The sequence below is a fragment of the Heterocephalus glaber genome, unplaced genomic scaffold (genome assembly GCF_053883595.1).
Source record: "Heterocephalus glaber isolate CG9 unplaced genomic scaffold, H.glaber_assembly_v1.0 deba00001538, whole genome shotgun sequence".
NCBI lineage: Eukaryota > Metazoa > Chordata > Mammalia > Rodentia > Bathyergidae > Heterocephalus > Heterocephalus glaber.
Window position 1 is genome coordinate 35,660,251 of NW_028258333.1, and position 24,889 is coordinate 35,685,139.

General features: G+C 33.6%; 1 protein-coding gene across 2 annotated transcripts in view; it reads right to left on the minus strand.

Annotated features, from left to right (window-relative positions):
* The window catches only part of Arl15 (ARF like GTPase 15), a 401,961-nt gene that overhangs the window by 240,483 nt on the left and 136,589 nt on the right, over positions 1–24,889 (minus strand). For both annotated transcript variants that reach the window (XM_021261425.2, XM_004848527.3), the window contains one exon: positions 18,688–18,747. In XM_021261425.2, coding sequence (XP_021117084.2) covers positions 18,688–18,747 — 60 coding nt within the window. The remainder of the gene's footprint in view (positions 1–18,687; positions 18,748–24,889) is intronic.

Sequence of the window (24,889 nt, forward strand, 5' to 3'; positions counted from 1 at the left end):
CCAAGAATCATCTCTTCTTCAGTCACTATACTCCTGCCTGCCAGTTGCACAATTCCAAACATTTCCCTTCCAGCTACAGATATTAAAATGTTTCGTTGTTTTAAAATTTGATTTAGAACTGCAGTAGATAACTTTTCTTTTTTTGCTTTAGGCTTTCCCAGATCAGCAAACTACAGCAATGTTCAAACAGTGTAATAGCATCCATTGCACATAAAAAACAAGGACAGGGCCAAGAACTAGCAAAGTGATATATTCTTGGTTAGGCATTTTCCAGATCCAAAGGTCTCATATGGTTAGCACATGGGCCAAGTGCTACATATGGCCATACTGACATTCCCCCTTGTGTCATCCACTGGTGACTGTCCCATTTTAACTCCCTGGACAAAATTTCCAGAGGTATTATCCAAGGAGGATGAGTTCCTTTCTGGCTATGGGCTCATTATGTATTGCCACCAGGTATTGGACTTTGGGAGTTTAATGTGACAAGCCACAAATTTTTCGCAGTCCTCAACTGATTCCTCTTTAAAATGGTAAACCAGCCCTTGTCTTCCTGAGAAAGAGCTGTAAGAAAAATAAAAGACAAATGTTATAAGCCACACTGCCACACAAGGTTAACACTTCAGCTTCTTTGATTAACAAATCAAAGTAAGACCAAGGTAGTAGCAGAAAATAAGACATAATGATACAAGGAAAGAGTAAGAACATCTTCTCAAAATTACTAGATTTCATTTATCTCATATAGATTACTTCTTTGCTTGCTTTCCTCATTCACAGAGATATTTTGGCCCAGATGACAAATGAAGAAGTATATAAGATTTTAATTTCACACCAGCATAGAGAAAATTTTCCCAGAGAAATTTAACATGAAGAAGTTAAAGTTGCATAAGAGAGTCGTACATGGTAGGTTTCAGGGATTTTGAAACTCATTAAAATGGACCAACATATAACAGAGGAAGGGTTTTGAAGGAAAGTGGGGTGAGGAAATAACACAGGCAGAACAATGTAGCAAATAAACACTTACAAAAGAGAATCTTAGACTTAATTTATGCCTTAGAAATAGCCTGGAACCCAAGTGTGGCGGCACACATCTGTAATTCCAGCACTCTGGCAGACTGAGACAGAAGGACTGCATGTTTAAGCCCAGCCTGGGCAATTCAGGGATTTAGCAAGGCTTTGTCTCAAAATTTAAAAATATTTAAAAAGGGTGGGGATGTAGCGCAGTGCAAAGGCTCTAGATTCAATCCCTGATACCATAAAGTATGTGTATGTATGTATGTGTACATATATGTATATCATATAAAATATAATATGGCATTTAGATATAGATATATATAGAGAGAGAGCCAAAAAATGTATACATGCTTTAGCAATTTGCTGTACTAATAAATGTCTGGAAGCTAATGGCCACAACTTTGAGAACCTCCTATAACTGTACAGGCCAAAGGTAACTTGTAGTAATAACCTCATGACGTCTCAGTAAATTTAGTATTGAAATATTTATACAAGTTTTTCTTTTCTTGATATATACATTTTTGGCAGTCTCTCTCTCTCTCTCTCTCTCTCTCTCTCTCTCTCTCTCTCTCTATATATATATATATATATATCCGAAAATAACTTGAAATATAGTGGGAACTTCAATATTTAAAGATACCTTGGAATAAAAACTTTAACAAAATGAATTATTTTTAAATACTAAAGTTATTTAATAAAGCCTATCAATCTACATATTTATATTAGTGGAAACCGAGTTTTCTTAATAAGGCAGAGGGCAATTATACACATCTTAAAACAGGAGGGTCTCAGTGATATTTTGATGACAGATGACTAGATTCCACTGATTGTTTCAAACCTCACCATAGATGGTGAGGTGTCACAGTGGTGTGAAAATCTATTAACTTAATCTCCCAGCACCACATTTTCAGAGAATTGTACATGCAAATAATCTGATTAATAAACTATTTACAGCCCTGAAGTCTGATTAGTACTCAATGTTAGTTGTATAAAGCGCTACAAACAGGATTTCCTTTTATCTACTAAGCAGAAAAACATAATATAACTTTGTTATCAAATGACCTGGATTTATTAAAGCCATCATAAAATATTAGGGGAGGAATACGACCATTAATCTCTGATAAAAGCTTCTGTAGACAAAACCCAAGCCCACCTTTTACTCTTTCATGCAAATGTTTCCTTAATTATCTTTAGACTCAAACTTAACAGTCTGTAGAAAGGTAAAATTTAAGAAGAACGAAGAAATCCCATATAATTATACTGTAATCTCTTTCAGATTAGAATGAAAGAATCAAAGTCAAGTGAAATACATGGTTCCTTTCTTCACTAGAGAAACAAAATTCAGAAAACTGAAGAAAAAAGAAGGCATGGGCTAAGAAGGTTCATCCTAGAGGAAAGCTGCAATGTTATTTTAATTCCAGGAAATAATAGGATAAAAAAAAACCTGTCTCCTTGCCTTCTATTAAGAGATCAAGATTAATACCTGAAACAAAAGGACCAACATGATGTTCCAAAGGCTCAAAATATCAAACAAGACTACAAGGTGGCACTGACTTTAAAAAAAACGGGAGAGAAAGCTGCCTTGTTTTGTTTAGATTTTTAAAAATTTAGATATGTAATTTATTAAATTAAGCACTTTAATAAGTATAACCAGATTTTCAATACAAGAATGTTATGAAGAATCAGAATCACTGAATCACTGACTAGCTGAAAAGTTTTAAAATATTATCTTTTCCTGATATGTTAATCATGCATAATTTGCTGGAGAGAAAATAAAGACTAGCTAAATTCAGTGACACGAGGGTGAAAAGAATAAGTGCTTCAGGGGCTGGGGATTTAGCTCAGTGGTTCTGCCACCTGCCCCTCAACTTCGCTCTCCAGTACCAAAAAAGAATAAGTGCTTCAGAACAAATATTAGAATCTCTTTTCTAACAAGAACTTTATCCATATAAAATATTCAAGTGTTACTTTTTAAGAAAGATTCATGGAAATATTCATAAGATTTTTAAAATATAGGGAAGAAAGTCTAATTAAATAACTCAATGTTACAAAAATATTAAACTACAACAGGCATACATACAACTTGTATTAAAATTGCTTCTCTTCATCTTGAGACTACACTACTGTAGACATTACCAGAATAAGATATACAGTAGTCCCCTCTTATTTATGTGAGTTACACTGTAAGAACCCCAGTGCATGTTTCAAATCATGGATATTACCAAATCTTATCTACATGGTATATTTTCTTATACCTATATACCTATGATAAAGTTTAATTTGCACTTTAGCACAGCATACTATGATTTTAACAATAACGAATAATAAAATAGAATGATTACAAGGGGTGATCAAAATATATGGTGAATATTTACTTTTTTTTTTAGTCTCATCTTTCTCCACACTTTTAATGGCTGACAACTCAGAAGCTCCAGCATATGATTATTAGTATCTCATTTACATTGAGCTTTTAAAAAATACTCTATCAGTTTATATTGAGTAGTTGATTTATCTAAAAAAAATGGTAATATAAACGATCTAACCCAGTCTCCTTTCTACTTTATGTACTTTGCCATATACAGAGAAAATATCCTGAGATTGTAACTAGAATACCTCTGTTATGTATTATGATTTAAATCTAAACTGTCCTCCAAAAGCCTCTTGTTCAGAGGTGGGTTTTAAAAATTTTTTAATTTTTTAATTTTAATATAATACAAGTAGATATTAATAAAGAAAATATAAAAACCATTCTGTGAAAAATAATTTTTCATAACAAAAATAATTAGAGAATAACAAAGGTACTGTATATCATGATCTAAAAAGAATATATTTTCATTTGTTAATCTCTCAGCTCATTTCCTAACACTATACCTTTTTGTTGGCTTAAAACATTTTAAGTATTTGCAAAGTATCTCACATTCTGTATAATTTTGAACAATTTCTTCTTATTTCACAATATTTTTTATTCTTTTTGGTCTTTATTTTCACTTTATGAGCCACAGCTAAAGACAGTCAGTCACCTATTTAGAAAACAAGAGTCTTCTACCTAATTATCTGAACCATGTTTTCAAGTATTTGCTCCATTCATTCATTCTCTCCTGAACTAGCTTCCTTTATTTTAAACAGAAATATGAATTTGGTGTCTTTTCTCTCAGTTCCCATACCTACATTCAATCCTTGACCCTTTCAAGGTCCTGAAGAAATTTTTTAAAACTAACACAAACATTCTTATGTACAGTGTGGCCTGTCTTTTTTTTTTTTTTTTTTTTTGGTACTGGGGATTGAACTCTGGTCCTTCTGCTCGTGAGGCAGGCGGTGGAACCACTGAGCTAGATCCCCAGCCCACGGCCTTTTATTCACATTATTCCTGCTACACCTGTGTAAAAAAAAATCTCCTAGTGTGATTTTTTTTTGAATTGTCTTAAAAATCTGTAACGAGTAAAACTAAACTAATGACACTAACACACACACCCAACTCAAGGAAAACAAGCCTTTGATGGAAGCATCAAAAAACAGCACCACTACCAATTTGGGGAAGGGGGAGTGACATACATTTCAACCCTGAACTTTCTAATGCTTTTGACTGACTCTCTTACTCAGACCAAGATGTCTATCAAATCCCACTGAGTTAGACGCGGTTGCAGATTAACTAACGGTCAACTTCGCCCAGCTGAACTGAGTCAGTGTGGTCCTGGGTGTGGAAGACCCACTTGAGAATTATTTTCAACAGCATAAAAAGAGAACTGGAGGGGAAGATTGTTAGCTGTTGATTTTCCTGGAGAAGCTTGCCGCTGCTGATTTTTCTGACAGGAACTAGGCTGTTCTCATCTTCAGGGAGCTTGGGTTCTCGCTGTCCCTGGAGATGGCTGCTGTCCTTTTCAGGAGACTCTGGTCTTCGTCTTGAGTGTTTCTTCTGGCTCCTCTGCAGATTCCTCAGCCTGGTGGCACAGGTCCTTCACTCTGCCAGCGCAGATTTTCTAGCTTCCACCACTGGCCTTTGGGCCTTCCAGGTGCAGATCCTTGATATGGACTTGCATGGGACATTGCCTTGGGCTCTAGGCCTCTAGCTGGAATTGTGCATGACACTGCTATGGGATCCAGGCCCTCAGCTGGATTCTTTGGGTCTTTAGTGTGTGGACAGATCTCTTGCACTCTTCTGCATTTGACTTTCTGGGTGAATATTATAAAATAATCCTATAAATTATGTGTCCTGTATTTAATCTATTATCTTGAAAACCCTTAGTACAACACATGCCTTCAGTGCTTCTCAGTATGAACCTTTAACATTCTTTGTGCATAAACACAGAATCACAACTGACCGGGAGATTTTAAGTCTGTTCAGAGGTATGTCTAAAGGATTTAAGTATCTTTTTTTAATTTCTAAATTTAAGGCATAATAATCTTGGATCTTATCACAAAGTAGGGATAACCTGCCCAACAATTTGATAAATGTTTACAAAACCAACAACTACTATAATACATAAGAGAATAACAGCATCAGAGAAAGGCTACATTTAAAAAATATTAATATATCCACCTGACAACTGTCTTAAATTTTCATAGTAATCTCACCACTAAGCACCCAAGAAAGTTGCCTCTGCATTTTCACCTTCCTGGATTTAGTCCTCTAAATCAAATTAGAGGACTTTGGAAGAATAAGAAAAACTCAAACGAGAAAATTCAGTGCTCTGCCTCTGGTCCCTAAACTATGAAATATTTTTTGGTTTTGGGGGGGTTTTTGGTACTGGGGACCCAACTTGGGACCAAGGCAGGTGGTGGTATCACTGAGCTAAATCCCTGACCCATAAACTATGAAATGTTTAATAAAACAGTAATCCTACCATCACTGGTTGTACCTCCAACCATGATTTTAAAAATGGACTTTAAAAAAAAGTATATACTTCAAATTTAAAAATCCACCATCACTGTAGATAAAAAGGTAGATATATATGGCCTAAATCTGATCCCCAGGACCACCAAAAAGGAAAAAAAAAAAAATGTAGCAGTGGCTCTCAATCCATGGAGACCACTGGTAGTTAAGTATAAAGACAAAAAATATATTTGTGTTCTCTTTTAGCATATCATAGAGCTACATATTCCCATAACAATTTCAACCACATATTTTAGGAAAATTAAATAAGGAAAAATGCAAATAAAAAATACATAAATTTTTATGCCAAAATAGGTCTGGTTGTAAAATTTTAACTAGAGGTACAGTCTGAATAACATAAAACTTACAAAAGATCAACCCAACATGATGATTTGAAGGAATAAATGTTCTTGAACCAAAAAACGTACTTCACACACCCATACACATAAAATGGATTTTTAAAAAATTATTTTTCTTTGTTTTGGAAGTAGATGCTTTCCAACATACTTTTTCATCATAATGCAATTGGTTGTTTTTTTCTTTCAACTTGCTATTTTCTATAAGACCTACATTTTGTCAATTGCAGAATCATCAACATGAATAGTTCTCATAAATACAGCTGCTATGGTTGAGAGGAAAATATTATATCATTATGGTCTTACATATCTATAAATGAACCACAAATGAGTTATTCTGAGAAATTTCTCACACTTTTTATAATGAATCTGTCATATCTATTTCTTTCATTAATTGAGCACTGGTGTAAACAGACAAATTTCTTTTTTAACTAGCACTGAGATTTTAAAAGTTTACATTTTAAATTAATGGTCTTGACAACATCTTGGTCTTTTGGTTTTAATTTCTTATATATGCAGTCTTATTAATTCATACGTACAGTTCCCTAGAAATTAATATCTTTCTTTCTGAATCTTTTCTCAGGTCACTTTTATTTTCTTCCTCCCCTCTGTCTCTCTGTGTCCCCCTCCTATATTTCTCTATCCAAGACCTTAAATCCAAGGTCTTTGCACTGAGCTATATCCACAATTCCCCTCATCTTTTTTTTTTTAATGCAGGCTTTTACCAGGTTGCTCAGGTTGGGCTCAAACTTGTGATCCTCCTGCCTCAGTCTCCCAGAGTGCTGGAATTATAGCTGTGCATCACCAAATCCTACAATTTTTTTTTCAAAGCTATATATGTTACCTTAGCCTATTTAAAATAGCTTTCCACTGGAAAGAAATGCAAGAAAAGCACAAAAACTCTTCCACAAAACACATTTTCAATGATTTTAACCTGAGATAATTAAAAGCCTATCTTTTCAATTTAAGGGTATAGAATGTTTTCACTAGTTTTATTGTGGTATAAATGATCTATAATAAACTACACATATTTAACATATAATTTGACAAGTTTTCACATATGTATGCATGTGTTCCTCTGACAGGCACTGATGCAGCACTAAATATTAGTTTGCATCTAGAATTGTGTATTAGTACAGAAATTCACACAAAGAACATATTTTTATTTTGTCTGTTTTCTTTCAACTGGCCTGATTATTTTGAGATTCATGTTGTATACATAGTTTGTTTTTAGTGCTGAACAACATCCCATTATATGTATGTACTACAAGTTTTCTATTCACCAAATGATGACAGCTGAGAAGTTTCCAGTTTTGCAGTCGTACAAAGAAAGTTTTAGGAACATTTTCTACATGATTTTGTATGGAAACAAGTTTATATTTCTCCTGTAAGTGGAAGAGCTTTAAGATTAATGTACTTTACTTTTTCAGAGACTGGCAATCCAGAGTAGTTGTACCATTTTACACTTCCACCAGCAATGTAGTAAAGTTCCAGTTCTACCTCTTGCTAACACTGGATATGTCAGGGTTTTTTAATTTTAGACATTATAATAGATTATAATTTGTATCACCCTAACCATTAATGACACTGAGCATCTTTGACTGTGCCATCTTTTATCTTTGATGAAATATGTGTTCAAATATACTTTTTAATTGCATGATGTTTTCTTATTATGGAATTCTGCATGTTCATTATATATCTTGGATACAAGTCTTTTACCATGATATTCAAATGTTTTCCCAGTATACAGTCAATCTTTTCATTCTCATTCAAAAAGCAGAAGTTTTTGAGTATTATAGAATCAAAGTGAGTATCTAAGAAATGTTTGCCTAAGTCAAAGTCACAAAGATCTTCTCATGTTTTGTACTACAAGTTTTACAGCTTTAGGTTTTAAACTGAGGGCTAAGATCCATTTAATTTTTTGTACATGGTACAAGGTTAGACTACTTTCAAATCTTGTTTGACGTGTCATTATCCTGTCAATTTGCCACTAATTTGTAATTTTACTGGTTCTTAATCAGAAAATACATTATTATACATCACGTGTAAAAATTTTAGACATATTTCAAATAACTACATATTCTATTTAAGTATAAAATATATAATTACCAATTAGATCAAGTTGAATAATTTGCTATTTAAATCCTTCAGACATTTTTATCTAATCTGTTGTCTTTTCAAGAAATAGGGCTAAATTCCTCTACTGACTCTGGACCTGTTGATTTTTTCTTTTTTACATTTCTCTTAGCTTTAGCTTTCTGTAGTTCAAATTATATAATTAAATATTTTAAAGATTCAGGATTACTTAACTACTTTAATATAGCAATATGAAATCCGTTATATTTAATAATCTTTGTTCTGCATTTTATTTCATCTGATATTATTATTACTCTATGTATTTGCACTCAGAAAACTCATTAAATTTGAATACTCATCATAGTTGAGGATTTTATTCCTATTTATTCTTTGATAATTTTATCCTCTCCAGTTTCTCTTTTCTTCCTTTTAGGGCTCCTATTACAGGGATGTTGGAGATTCTCTACTCTCCACGCCTTTCAAATTTGCTCTTGTTCTTGCAAAGTATTCTTTTTGCATAACATTATGAGGAAATTCTCTAGCTCCATCTTTAGTTTTAATAATTTACATCTGAGTTGTGTTAATAAAATTTTTCATTTTAAATTTTAAAAGCAAATTTTAAATTCCTAAGTTCTATGCTTGATTCTTCTCATGAATACAAAACCTTTCCATACCTCTCTGAACATCATCTTCTGATCACTCTCTTACCTCTTTGTCTTTGAATACTTTTCATCCAATTTTTGATTGGATATCTCTCTTATGGTGCTGGTTTTGTTCATTTTGTGATGTGTCATAATTATATCCTCATCATTTGTTTGAACATCATCTTCTGATCACTTGCTTACCTCTATGTCTTTGAATACTTTTCATCCAACTTTTGATTGGATATCTCTCTTATGGTGCTAGTTTTGTTCATTTTGTGATGCGTCACAATTACATCCTCATCATTTGTTTGAGAATCTCTGTTTGCCAGCTCTTTTGTTTACCACTGCTATTTCCAGTGATTAACAGGGACAGAAAAGTAGCTTGTCTCTTGAGTGGGGGGCTTTTTAACCCGCCTGGCAGTGAGTACATTACTGAGACACTGCCCTACCTCTCTAGGTCTAGCACCCACATTCAAGGATTTAGTTTGTGGGTAAACACAGCTGCTATCCACTACTTAACACAAGGAGAAAAGAAAAATAAAGGCATAGCTCCAAATGTAGAGCTCCAATTAATAACTCTGATGAGTTCTTTAATAATCCTGATGAATTCCTGTTCTATTTCATGTTTCCATTATCTGAAACACAAGCTTTGTCTTGTTTTTCTTCTTTATAGATCAAAATCTTTGTTATGGATTTACTTTGTTATTGTTTGCCAGTTTGTTTTCTGATGATTTTTTCATGATTTTGGCCAGGAAGAAAAGGTAGACTTTTTAAAATCAATTTTTCAATTTTCAATCACATAAGCTATTTAAATTTATGGACTTTTTATACTTGTATTTTAAAACTAATCTTACATAATAAATTCTTTACATTATCTCTCACAACAATGCTATAAATATGACTGATTACAATCAGGTATCTTCAATACAGTCTTTTGACAACATATTGGACCTCAGGAAATTAAGAACGACAATTTGTGATGCCCAAACTAATGCGACCCAGATTCATTTTATTTACTTTTTGACCTGTCAAGAAAATCAAACCTTGTCTGGTAAGTGATGAAAGTCACAAACATATGATCTTCTCCACAACTGTCAAATTACCATTCCAACTGTAGGAATCTAGTGAAGTTTAACTTTTTCTGAAAACATGCATTATCACTATGTCCAACAACACTCTCCCAACATTAAATCCAAACAAATGTGTACAGAGTATTTTGTGTGTATGTGTGTACCTGAATTCACACATGTAGCAGAGATTGCACAGTCAGGTCCTGGTATGCAGTTGATAGTCATTTATATGAATTAAACATCAACAAAACAAGATTTTGCATCGAAGGGCTTAGCACTACTCTTGCCTCTAGGGCATAATTTGGCAAATTTCCCTCCAGCTTGAAAGTGCTAATATATATTTTACACTACAATACAGTAAAAACTTAAAATTTTGGTGTGGTTTTTAATGTTCTATAACTCTTCCATTTCTCCCACCCATAAACCAAACCACTGTCTCCTCTATGACTTTTGTCTCCTATGTTCCTTTTCCTATTTTCCTCTCTGAAGTCTCCTTTGTACTTTCTATATGGTCCTAATCTTACTAGATCCTGTTACAATACTTAACATATTGAGTTACAGTGCTTCTCAAAATAAATAGGACAATGATAGGAACTTTGTTAAGGTAGTATTAGTTTTTTGTTATGTATGTATACCCTGCCTCCAATGACACAAACACACAAAAATAACTTTGAGATTTACCCAAATGTCCACTGTTTTTAAAAATAAATAAGTGAGGCAGTCAAGATGAAAGGAAAAGAAAGCAAATGGTGCTGCTCTACAATCCTGAACAGTGGTTAGAGGCAAGCTCAAACATTTACAGGGGCCAAAGTGAAGTAGATGCTATGAGCTTTAAGATAAAAATGAACTAGGTTATACTCAAGCAGGAGAAAAGTTATCAGTATCATTATCTGACTGAAAAGAAAGCAGCCCTGGAAAAGTTAAGTGCATTGCCCAACCTCCCATGGCTTGTTTTGTTAGAGGAAAATACTGGCCTACTGACTTCCAGTGCTGTTGCTACAATATCACAATGAAATCAAATACACAATGAAAATCACTTGCTATTACGGCAACCCCTGGGAGAAACAGAAATACATATTCCTTTATGAGGGATGGGAAGTTTAAGCTGAGGACCCAATACAAATAAATGTTCATGAAGCAAGTTTGATAGAGTTGGAAGCTAAGACATGACCTGACTGTTCCAGAATAGGAAACAGTAGTATAGGAAAAACTTTCAGAAGGACATGAGATTCCTATTGCCAAGAACATTCTCCATGTATACACAGTCTTAGAAGAGACTGTGGATTGTTAAATGTACTAGACTATGACTGTGAAGATAAATTTTAAAAAATTTCCTAGGACACATCACCAGGAAAAAACAAAAATTAAAGTCAGGCCTACATCAGCCAGTAACAGACTTTTGGGCCCCTACTTTCATTTATTTGGCTCCTCTGACTGTTTGGCTCAGTTTTCCCTTACCAAGTGTAAAAAACACTTGAACACCATCACCCTGGGATCCTGTTGAACCAATTCAGATAGCTGTGGCTTTTTAACTCACATCCAAGTGACCTGGCTTTCTACCAACATCATTCCCCCTACCAGAGCCTAAGCTTAAGTGAGAAAGTACACAGCTCAGAGAGCCAGGAGTTAACTGGCTGTTCCTATTCCAGAAAGGCCTGGTTCTTTTCTTAGATAAAGAAACAATACTGTATCAAGAAGTTTCACTCATTCAATATTAGATATCACACTAGATCCATGACCATAAAAAGAGAATTAGTAAAAATACCAGTGTCTATTCTTAAAGCATCTCTCTTGAGAAGTTTTAGGCAAAACTTTTCTCTTCAGCCCAATCCCTTGGGAAATAAACAGAAGTGATTTATTAAAACTTGCATTTACAGATAACAAAACAACAACAAAGAGGTTCAAATGCACAGAGTGCCAGCATTCTGAGACTTCACTCTCCTTGCAGAACCACATTTCCTACTTATAATTATACCACAGATATAGAAGACATACATTTCCTTCTGTACAGCTGTCTATAGTTTACTTATAGAACAACCCTAAGGCACTCTGTGGGCACAGTCTCATGTGGGCTGTCATCTTCCTTTGCCTGGGACATGGTCTCTTGTTCCCTCTCCCACAGACACCTGTGTCAAATGGTAAGCTGCTATCTCCTAACCAGCACTAAATTTCCACAAACACAGGTCATAATTACTTGTGCAAGTCTAACTGCCTGTACAGTACTGTTTCTTTTTCTAATATAACATCAATCTACTGACACTGTTTTTCTATTTCATCTTCATAATGTAGCATGATTCTCTGAACCAGGGATTACCTTAAACTTGCACAATATTTAGCTGTCTTTTTTTTCCCTAAAAGATGTCAGCAGGTTGTGGAGAGGATAATGTATAACAAACACATGGATGTAAGAATGAAGAGATAAAAATGGCAGTGCTAGGCTTCCCTCCACAGTAAGTTTCAATAAAAGAAAGAAAGCTGTATTTCAGTGAAACCCATCATATAGCTTGGGTATAAAGGCAGGAAAAAAAAAAAAAAAGACAGCAGCACACCTTGGGTTGCCTATCAAGAAGTTTGTCCTGGACATTTTCTGGAGAAAGTAAGAAATGCAAATAACCTGGTCAGGGGCCAGGGATTTAGCTTAGTGGTTCCGGTGCCTGCCTTGCAAGTGGAAGGACCCAAATCCGATTCCCGGTACCCCTAAAAAACAAAACAAACAAGCAAAAAAACCCAAATAACCTGGTCAGTTTAAAAGCACTAAAGACAGCAGCAGGATACAAACAGCACCTTTTATTATGAGGCATGTTCCTCTAGGCAAACAAAGAAACAGGACAGGGTCAACATCTGTTTTATATAACAGCTTGGCTGCTGAAAGAAGCAACCTTTAAAAAATGGCTTAGCTGACTGACAATTCTCAAAAATCACACACATACTATTGCATGAGTTTAAGTAAATGAGCACAACTTGTACTTTTTATACTATCTTTGCTTTCTTCTAAAAAAAACTTGTCTTTTCTTTAAAGGAAAAAAATTACGATGAAATACAAAAATCATCATGAACTTTTTCCATCTGATTGACAACCTGCTGCAATGAACGCTAATGTAAAAGACAGCTAATTTCTTTTCAACTTTCCACTGCCTTTCTTAATGACAGCTGAGAAGACAAGACCACCACAGAATATACTGGGTGGGGATGGTGGCTGGGGAGAAGACAGAGACTACTCAGACATAACACTTTAGAATACTAAAGGAAGAAAACAATTCACTTAGCAAACCATTCATGGTTCCAGAATTCAGTTAGGCAATTCTGGATGATGCCTGGATCTTTATCAATAAATGATGTCTGGATCTTTATCAATAAATAAAAATTAAATATGCTAAGAAATGAAATTTTCATCCCTGGATTCTGTCAGTTCACATGTAAAATTTCAAAATCAAGACAAAAAACATCCATAAATGCATAAAAAATCTATTTGTGGATTTAAAAACTTCAAATTTTTAAAATTAAAAATTATCAGAGGTATGATGTCACTGTTTCCAACTCAGCTAAATGTTAGGCGTTTACTTACCTCTGTTATGTGCTTAAATTACAGAGGACAAAAGCAATTAAGAGGCAATAACAGAAGAAACTTCAAGTAAAATCTGATAAGTGACAAGGTGGAAAAAGGCAAAAATCTTAAACTCAAGTGATGCACTAAAAGTATTCAAGGTCATAAACAAAAGACTCCAAAGTGGTTCCTTCTCAGTAGCTTTTCAGTTCAAACAGGCATGACACAGTGAGAAAAAGAAACCTTGTCTAAGACAGAGAGAGAGACACATGACCACAGAGGGAAAAAAAATAATATGTGATTTGTATTAGAGACCCTGGGTAAAAGCTTCATTAAAAGATGTCTTTTATGGTGGTGGAAGTAATGAGAATGTAATTATAGTGAAAGCAAATGTGACATGTTAGCTATAGAACAAGAAAACTCTGAAGTACTTGATGTGCCTTAACTGATTTCGTCCTCAAGTCAATATGACATTGGAACTATTCTGACTATGTTTTCTAGATGAGGAAATTGACACAAGCCAAATGGACTTGACTGGAATCATACAGAATAATGACTTGGAAATAAGTCACTAGGAAGAAGGAAAATTCTATGACAGATTAAACCACCTATTATTTTAGATTCACTGCTAGGTGTCTTGCACAACATTTACAAAAACAATCCAGAGCAAGACGAGCAGAGTAATCAGTTAAAAGTCAATGCGCCCACCTAGTAAGCTCAAGGTCCTGAGTTTGATCCTCAATACCGAAAAAAAAAAAAAAAAAACTGAAAGAAAATATTTAAAGCACCTTCAATAAAAAGCACATGAATGAAAGAATGTGTAGGAAAAAGTAGTTCAGTAAGTAGTACTATGAAATGTCTGTCATGAGGACCAGAACTAACACTCACCCTTCATGGATAGTATTAGGTAATCCCTTCAGTTATGGAAGGATTAACCCAGAAATTCCCTCTAGGCCTATAGGAATTAACACTTGGTTTTAATTAAGGGGAGGAAAGTATACAAGGGCCTTCCCTCATACCTATTACCTGGTTTATGCAGACACAGTGCTTACCTTTACACTATAACCATCACAACTTCCTAGAACTGACTCAGGCATATAATATCCATTCAGTAAATATTGTTGAATAAATGAATTAGAAAAAAAAATAATATTAAAAGGCAGTATTTGTGGGATGTTATAGCTAGATAGTTTGGAAAGTAGAGGCAAAGCTCTAATTCAACAGGCAGTGATGAAGAAACCAAAGGAATTAAACAAGTCTACCTTACTAGAAATCATCATAACTGAACAAGAGTTTGACCTGAAGGACTCTAAATAAGGAGAGTGACAGTAAAAAAATAAATAACAAAAGCATTTGCAATAATTGGAGATTAACTCCTATAAAAGTTTTGGGCAGAGGGCAAGGTATTCACATTTTATCAAGATGGTGTTTTACCAGTACAGTGTTAGTGAGAAAATGAAAATGCCAACATGTGAAGACATTAAATGGCACAGATAATAATGCTAAATGCATCAGCAGATGACAGCTGGAACAATTCTATTGTGCCAGGCTCTGGGGAAAAGGCTTTACATATATGACACACTGATTAAGTGCAAGTGTGCATGCAGATCAATTCTCACTTGCTTCTCCAAATGAATTGGGTCAAGACATTCAAGCTCTCGTGTGTTTTTATGTCTGGTATCTTATCATCTGTAACAAAATTAATGGCATATATTCTCTAGGGATGGAGTTGCAAAGATTCAGTGAGAAAGGCTGAAGGAGAGAAAAGGAAGTAAGTGAAAAATAGGAGAAAATTTAGGGCTTCAATTTACATGAAGATAAGCAAAATTAGTACCGCCTGGTGGGTCTGACAGGTGAGCTCAGGAGATCTCTCAACTGGACCATCACACCCCAGACTGGATTATCTTTGTATCATCAGTAACTGCATCATCAGTTACATTTTTTCCTCTTAATCTCACTATTTTCAAAACTTTCATTAGTTTTTCATATTTGTTTTCATGAGTATCTCCAACACTAAGCCATGAGTTCCTTGAAGATAAAGGATGTTTCTTAGAGCTTTTATTCTCTTCCCATAGATCATGCAAGATACACTTTAATTGTGGTAAATTAATGGAGAGGATGATAGAAAAATATTACACCAAAGAAATTGATGCGAATGACAATTTTAAGAATTTGTTGTTAAAAGATGTGGAAGCACTCTCATAAAGCAGAAAATAAGGGCATAACATGTATATAAGTATTATATATATTTAACACACATAATATGCATATATTCTTGCACAAACATATCAGGTATATATACAAGCATACAGTTTGTTATTAAGATTCCCCCAAAGTTACTTTAAATTTAACTCATTACTGTTTCATCCCTTTCCATTTCTTCTTATTAGATAAGGAATTCAAGAAGTTCATAGCTTTTCTTATTCTGAAAGCATGAGTTTTTGGGTTTTTTTTAGTACTGGTGATTAAACACATGGCCTATGCAGAATTACATGCCTCTCCTTTTTAAACTTTTTATTTTGAGCCAGGGTCTCGCTAACTCTCTTAAATTGCATAGGCTGTGCTTCAACTTCCAATCTTCCTGTCTTAGCCTCCCAGAGTGCTAGAATTATAAGCATGCACCACCAGGTCTGGTTAAAAGCCTGAGAAATTAACTTAAGGCTGAGAAAGGGGTAATGGAAAGCCTTGGAATTATCTGCAAGGGTGGAGGAAGGCCATTAGCAGGTTAACAGAGAGAAGGACCCATGCCATTCTACTGAGCTAACCTCAGAATGAAGTCAACTATCAAAGCTTGTCTCACTAAGACTTCATCATTGTTCTGGCTCTACCTACCTTTATCATCTATATTCTTAAGTGTCTCCCTTGAATTTAGAATTTTTCACTACACTGACAATCTGAACTCCAATTAACCTATCTTTTCAGGAACTCTGCATTGGTATTTATTTACCTGTGAGACTTCAAACAATGATCTAAATCACTCAACTCTTTCTTCCTGAACTTAGAAATTCTGCCATGCAGCTCACAGACAATGTATTTTCAATAGGTCATAATTCTTCCTAAACACCCAATATCTTAGCACATGCTTTAAATCCTAGAAATGCTATACTTTGTGTATGTTAGCCTAGCTTTTCATGTGTTGTTGGGTAAAACATAACTTAATATTAAGTCCAAAAAAAGATTCAATAAATTAATTAGTGAAGAAACCATCCATGAATCAACTCCTTTTACTGCCTGCCTCTGAGGACACCTTTAAGGATACACAATTAGACACTAATATGAAAGTCACCTTTCCTTGAGATAGTCTCTCAACTGAAAACAAAACTGTTAAAGTTCAGGAAGATAAAAGAATATATGCTTAGGCTAAAAATGTGCTCTTTAATACTCATGCATGCACAAAATCATATATCATTAGCCTGGAACTAACAGAACTGCCTCAGTCCCTGAGGATCGGTCTGTCTTTCACCTGCATCTATCATCCTTATCACAAAACAGGTACAAACTAAAACACTACCAACAACCTCCTACTATATCCTCTGTAATGTGATTTCCATTTTAGCAATTGTCAGGGCAGAGTTCTTTCCACAAAATACAACCTTACTTGGGAACAGATTTATCCCCATCTTACACATGCCTAGTCCTCCAACTTATCTTTCATTGTACTGAATTCAATTTCAGTGGCACAGAGCTAAGATTTTAATATAATCCTTTAAGTGTTCACTTTTCAAACTATACAGATACATTCACTATTTATAACATTCAAATAAACATCACATAATAAATACATTATCATTAATCAACAGTTTCTTTTACCTGCTGGAAATCAATAAAAGTTTAATGCCTACCCTAATAATAAAATACTCCATAAGTACTAACTGTATTTAAAATCAATAGCATTGTCAAGCCATATACTTTGATTCTATGGATTCTTACAATATGTTTTCTGACTCCAAAATACCTAGAAATAATATTATTGTTACTGAGGAGAAACTAGCCACCAAAAAACCAAGTAGTATTAAAATATTTAATATAATAACACATAGCATTTTAAAAATTTTATGTAACGTTATTATAAGAAGGTTTATGTTGTATGAGTTTTGGTGTGAGAATGATAAGAACCAAATATCTTATAAAGGAAAATCCAGATTTATTATGGCTACATTTAACTATTAATTTCTATAAAAGCCAAAGATAGCTATAAAACTGACCAACAAAAGTAAATCTGTCCTAGACACATTGCTCTAAAAAAGAAACCTAAAATGATCAACCATTATTTTATTGGATAAAAATAAGAAGATACCAAACACTATTAAAATGGCATAGAGTCGGTTTGAATTTCGAGATAAAAATAGGTCAATGTTAGAATGACCTTGAAGAAGGAAAAACAAAACAACAAGACAGGGAAAGGTCAATATCACAAAGTGATTAAAGAGATGGAAGAGAACTTTCTTCTACATCATTAAACTCATCAATATTATACTGAACTCCAGAGTGCTTACCATTTTCTTGTGCCATTAGAGAATTTAGTAGGTTCACTGAATTGACTGAATGCTTTGTTAATCTATTTATATGGGTTAAGACCCTGACAGACATAAAACCTAACCAAAAAAGTTGCAGACAGAGAGTATTGTGAAAGACTGAGTGATGTATGCTTTGAGGTACAGCCTATCCAATAAATGTGCTTGGTCAGCAAAGAATCCACTTGCAAAGATTTATTATTGTAACAAATACATTAAAAAAGATTGAATACAATAAAACTTGCAATATAAACACAATTATTTGCTTTGTGTACTTTATTTTTCAATAATTACATTAAAATTATCTTCATATACTTCATTCAACAATAAACTTTTTGAACCAGCACAATCAATGATTATAGTACATCAATTACCATTAGTGTAGTCCTATGACCCATACAAAAGAAAACACAGTTTATATTAGTTAGAACTCTTCAACAACTTTTAAAACATATGTTGAGAAGGAAATATTTCTAGGAAATACATCATCAAGAGAAAAGGTAAAAACTTCGTCACCTAGGATAAATTATCAGAATATTTTAATTATATCTAATACACTAAATAAAGTAAAGGTCAGACAGAAAGAATTTTAAATGCTATACCTCCAAGTTCTTTTACATTCAAGATGGCATTCTGGAATGGCACTGCCTTTATACTAAAACCTAAAATTAGAAAACAAAAACGCAAGAATTAGCACATTAAATTTTAAATTAAAATTCTTAAGATGCTCATATCCCCTCTTTAGGAAAATGAAGTTTTACTTTCCATAGCTCAAACTTATACTAGAAACTCAATTTCCAAAGTAGCTGATTATCTCATAATATTATATACAATTTTGAAAAATTCATTGTACATTACAGCAAAATATAAACCTAGCCCCATTACTTGAACAATGTTTTTTTTTAATTAATACATAATATACCACATAACTCATCAATTGTAAGAAAGATACTTGTAAGTACAGAGAAACTTCAAAGTAAATATTAAATTTACAGGAGCCTCTGCATCTAATTCCTTACAAATTTTTCTCACATATACCTCATCAACTCTAGAGATCAACATACTTAAATTATAACCATTTTACATTAGAATTATATTGTATTCCTGTTACTGTTTTCTTTTATAGGCATGGTTAATAATAGACAAATATTTTTCTTAAAAGTACAATCATAATTGTACCATTCATGCACAGCAATCATTTTATAGTGCATTTACAAATGATTTATAGTAAAAATATATTCAAAGTATATAGTTCTATGATGAACAATGTATTTAGGACTTAACTATTATAAATTCATTTGAATGTTTTATCACATACCTGTGTTTCTTTTTCAAGTAAAGCCCTACTAATTCTTTTAAGAGCACAGTAACAATGAAATATTTTTTGAAAAAAAGTTTAAATTCCCAGAAAAAAACCCCACAATGTTAGAATTAGCTCAAGAAGAATTTAAAATCTTGAATACATGTATAAAAATTGAAAATGTGAACCAAATAATTCACCCCATATACCCATTAAACATACAGAACAACTACAACAGAAAACTAAGGCTTCAGGCTTAGGTAGTTTACACATGAATTCCACTATAGTTTCCAAAAGTAGAAGAATATTTTGTAATATAAGAGCATTAATGTTTCTTTAAAAAACTGCAAAAGAAGAAGGTAACTAATTATGAGTATAATGATACCAGCATTAAGGGTAAGTTTACTAGACAGCTGAAAAGGAAAATATATTTTGAATGTTTAAAATAGGAAACTCATTATCTACACGAGAAGATATATTAAGTACACACTAAGCAAATATAGTCACAGCCCCAGGATCTTCACAAGTTCTTTCTTTATAAAGTTATTACTCAAATGATAACTAATGTAAAATAAAGCCCATTTCTGTTCTTCTTTCTAGGGTTCAATTTTCAGTTAGAATGAGTTTTATCACAGACCAAGACACAGGAAGACAAAAATCACACTTTTGAGGCTGGCTATTATACTATCAGTACCCATAAGATTTTGTCCTGTTTCTTTTTTAAATTCTTACTTAAAAAAACATCTATTTTTATGTAAGCTTTGTTTGGGCAAGCCGTTCTCCTTAGCAGAAATTTATTTCTGTGAGAAAAGATGAGTAAAAATACCATTTTCATGAGAATTCTCTGGCTATCTTAAAGCACCACTAATTCCATGTAAGGTTTTAAGCATTATTATGTACACTTAAAAAACGAATCAAACTTAGTCCCTTTTCTAAGAAATTATCAATAAAGACGATGATACTCAAATACTTTTCATGTCAACTTATGACAGGTGCACAGAAAGGTGAAAAGGTTAGTATAATATTGATAAGAACAATTATTTTGCAGAGTTTTACAGTTTTACTTTGCCTTTTTAGTCTAGCCTATCTCTCGCACTCCTTAGCTACCTCTTGCCCCAGCACTTCAATAAACGATTTGTACCCTTCACATCAGGCAGTATTATATAATGGCTGAAGAACTGACTTTGAGTCAACAGAACTAGGCTTAAATTCTAGCTCTGGTTTATAAGCTCTATCACTGTGGGCAACCTACTAGCCTTCCCTTTCTTCTTTGTAAAACACAAATGATAGTATCTGCTTTACAACGTTGCTACAAGGATGAGACAATATATCTAGTATAACATAGTTCTTGGTGCCCGATAAACACACAATATATATCTGCTAGCATTATATTTTGATTGATGATTATTAACTTAAACATTAGGTATATCTAAATATATCATCTACCGAATATTTTACAAAATCATAAGGCAGAAATTCTGGGTGCTCATTTATTAATCAAGTATCTACTTGGAGAAGTAAAAGTTAACACTGAATGAAAAGTACCATGTTGTTGGTGTGACAGGGGTGTCAACAGTGGAAATGTGCTGCACAGAAAATACATGAACAATGGACTCTACAAAATCTTCCAAAATATACCCTTCCATCATGGGTTTAAAGGCAGACTGACATAGTCAGTACACAAGGTGCATAAGGTGACTGAATCTTAAGAAAATAGCAGGAGGAAAAGAGAAGGCAATCCCAAGTGACATGAACCTGGGCCTTTAGAAAAACTTCTCCAGGTGTCTGGCCTCTGGGAAATTAAGACAAGCCTGTGCCAATCATAATACTTCTGCTGGCACCAAAATTCCCCTGCAGGAGACTTGGACGCTTGAACATATCTACCTACTTCATATGGACTATATAATGGATTAAAAGGCAATGATTGTGAAATACTGGAAACACGAAGCTTTATGCAAATGCTACATAGTTTATTAGTGGTAATGTTTGGAACAATTCAAGTATGGATTTTCCAGAGAAGAACACATCCCAACTTTGAAAAGGAAATTTATACAGCACAACAACAATGTTTAATCAGGTTTGATTCTTAAAAGCTTATTACCTTTCTAGAAAGGCCACACACTTATGCAAAATATAACTCTGGAAATTAACGGGCAGGTTATATTGCCGTTACTGCCCTTAAGTCCATGCAGAGTATTCATAATAAACTGATTACAAAAATGTGTTCAGATGTTCACAATAAGCAAAGAAACCTACCAATGTTATTTATACACATATAAATATATCTGCAGAATATCTATAATTTTTTTTCTCAACTAGAACACACATAGCTACATTAATATTACAAAGGTTTACATAGTCTTCCATTTTGCTATCTCTACATTATTTTTACAGTAAAGCTATAGTAATTAATGTTCAGAGGACAAAGTATACATATCAGTCCAGAAAACAAGAAAATGTACTACTCATAGGAGAGAAACAACATTTTACTATTTTAGTCATTCTAAGCATTTGCAAAGATAAAACACAACTAAAAATTTAAAGCAACACTGAGTTCACCAGAAGGGCAAGCAAAAAGGGCAACTAGCATATTTTATTTCATTTCTTTACATTGGAATGGATTAAGTCAAGAGGTAAAGAATTAATATTGCTTTGAAGAATAAAAGAATGGACTCTAAAGCAAGGATGGGTTTAAATTCTGGGTTTACCATTTATTAGTCCTTTGATTTTGAGGAAGGCATTTTGTCATGGAAACCTTCTCTGGTATACTTAATTAACTAGGTTGATTTTTCTGAATGGAAGTTCCTCCAATGCTAAGTACTAAGTGATTTTCACAGTTTTAACTACATATCAATTTATTTGTTTTTTGTTTGTCACTAACTAGACTGCAAGGATTCCTCATGGAGAAATACTGTGTATGGTATCCTGTATGCCAATGCCTGGTAAATAATACAATTTCAATACTGCTTAAAGATCTCTGCTAAAGATTCACATATATTTGCAAATTTACAACAATCCCAGTTAATATAAGTACTACTGTACAGTACTACACTGTAATAACATAAACATAAACAAAGTGAAGCATAAAATGGTTAAGTATCTCGCCAAAAGTACTAAGTGCTATATTCAAGGTTTGAACCCAGGTCTTGTGACCAGAGCTCTATACTATCACAGCTCCTCTATGTATATACAAACAAGTTGGTAGATTCAGACTATATTGTTCAATTTTGAGCTTACATGGTGGTAGAGCTGATTGGCCAAAACACACATCCCTCACAAACCACTAGTTTACTTTGCTTTTTGTTTATAAATCAACATGACAAACCCAAGTGTTCTCAGGTCTACATGGCATGGCTTTTTAATGGGATAAAATAAAAGCATCGATTTAGGAAGTTCTTTATTAGAAAACATAATTAGAAAAAAGAACTTGGGAAGGGAGGAAAAATGTACAGCTGACCGAGCAATAGCAGTCTGATCATTCTTGCTTTTTCAAATACTAAGTGTCTCCACTGGGAGACTGTGCTGATGTGAAGAGGCACTGCCTAAAAGTCCTGGTCACCAGTACTCAAACTCACCAGTCACATTTTTCACCTGCTTTAGCCTTGACATCATCATCCACAAAATGAGCGAACCATATTAGCGCTTAGATGTCTCTTAAAATTAGGATTCATTTATATTAAACAAAAAGGAGGAAATTACAGTAACCACCAAGTCAATCCTCAGTGGTCTCCAGTATCTGGCTGAGGGCCTCAAGGGTAGGTCTCCCCAGGCTACATTCAAGCAATTTGATGGCAGAAGCCAAAGTTAAGCACTCATTTTTTCCTGGCCTATCTAACCTACATTATTAAGACTAAAACCTCCCCTAAGATTTAACCCCGCAAATTTTAATAAATATATGACTTAGTAACTCTTTGGGGAAATAATTGTTTGCATAGACTTTCAATCTTTGTTTTGCAGTCCTTAAATCAACAAAACCTGTGATACAAGGAAGATGGATTTGAAATTTTTCATGCAGGGAAAGCATTTTTGGAATTGTTAACAAAATTAGTTTTGGGAGGAAGGATAGTCTAATTTTATTCATCATGTGGAATACTTGAATAGTTTACTTGGGCTTACATATTGAATCCTCCTTGCCCCCTCCAAGACTGTACATATACACAGATATTTGATGTGTGCTTCTGTGATTTCCGAGTCACCCAGGAACTTCTAAAAGAAGACTTTCCATAGATCTGGTAATCTTGACCTAGACAAAGAACATTACTTACTCCATCGCAATTTTGTGATATTTGCACAAAAATCGGGCAAAATTCTTCTAAATATGATTTCAAGACCATAAAAGGAAATTAAATCTACTGGTATTCATAAAACACAATCTTTTAGCAGATACTGAAATCTGACTAACTTGTTTCTCTGGTTACTTAACACATATGCAGCTAATATTAGAAGTTATTTAAATGCTTCATTCAAATTTTCACAAACTTTTTCTTTCTAATCATTATGATGTTTTTCTATTTTAACTGAGTGACATACTTCTTGACAACTTTACAAATGTAGAAATATATATTCCTGAAGATATTTTCAATTAAAAGTGTTCAGTTTTCCTTAAGTTGTTCTCCATATTATACCAACATATTATTTTAAGCTTTTAGATTCCATTTCTCTGGTTCAAACGAGGAGGGGGATATTTGTGTAATCCAAAGTTTAAAAACTCCTCTTATCAACAAATCCCTTACATATATACACTCAAGGAATTCACTCTGGATAGAGTTGACTTGATTTTAGACCAAAGAGCAAGCTGCCCAGGTTTTTTGTTTTGTTTTGCTTTGTTTTTACTTCCCCCACCAATGGTCCTGCTCTCTGGAGCATTTCTTGGCCCTTCGAGTTTTGACAATTTAAGTGTCTTTTGAAAATTATATCAAAGCTGAAAGATTGCCGAAGTTAACAATTCAATAAATTCTGGGTTTCCTTTCTTCCTGGAAAAAGGCAGGCATTGTTGCCTTGCTGAAATTGGATAGACAAAGCTTTCTTATGATATGTTTTCATTTCATAAGAAACCAACTCTCAAGGTAGATTCTCTTTGTAGTTGTTTAAAACTCTTCCAACAAATATTTCATTTTTAATTGGTTTTATGGTGTCAAAATATTAGAGAAATAATTTAAAACAATAAAATTTCACCATAACTCAGCCACATCAACAAAGTTCACTTATTTTTCTAAGTTCTTTTCTAGATTATACTTAAACTTTGGAAAACTGTGCATTTGATTTTTTAAAGATGAACATTAAATTTTTTTCATTTTCTTCAATGGAAGATTGTATACATTTTCTAATACATAATCATTTCGACAGAGGTACTATAATTTATTTAACATTTAAACTACACTGCTGTAGAACATTTACACTGCTTTCAAGTTCTAGTTATTATACAAAATGTTGCAAGGAATTCCCTTATGTATATAGTTTCTTTTAAATAACTGGCCTAGGATAAATTGCCAGTGACACCATTA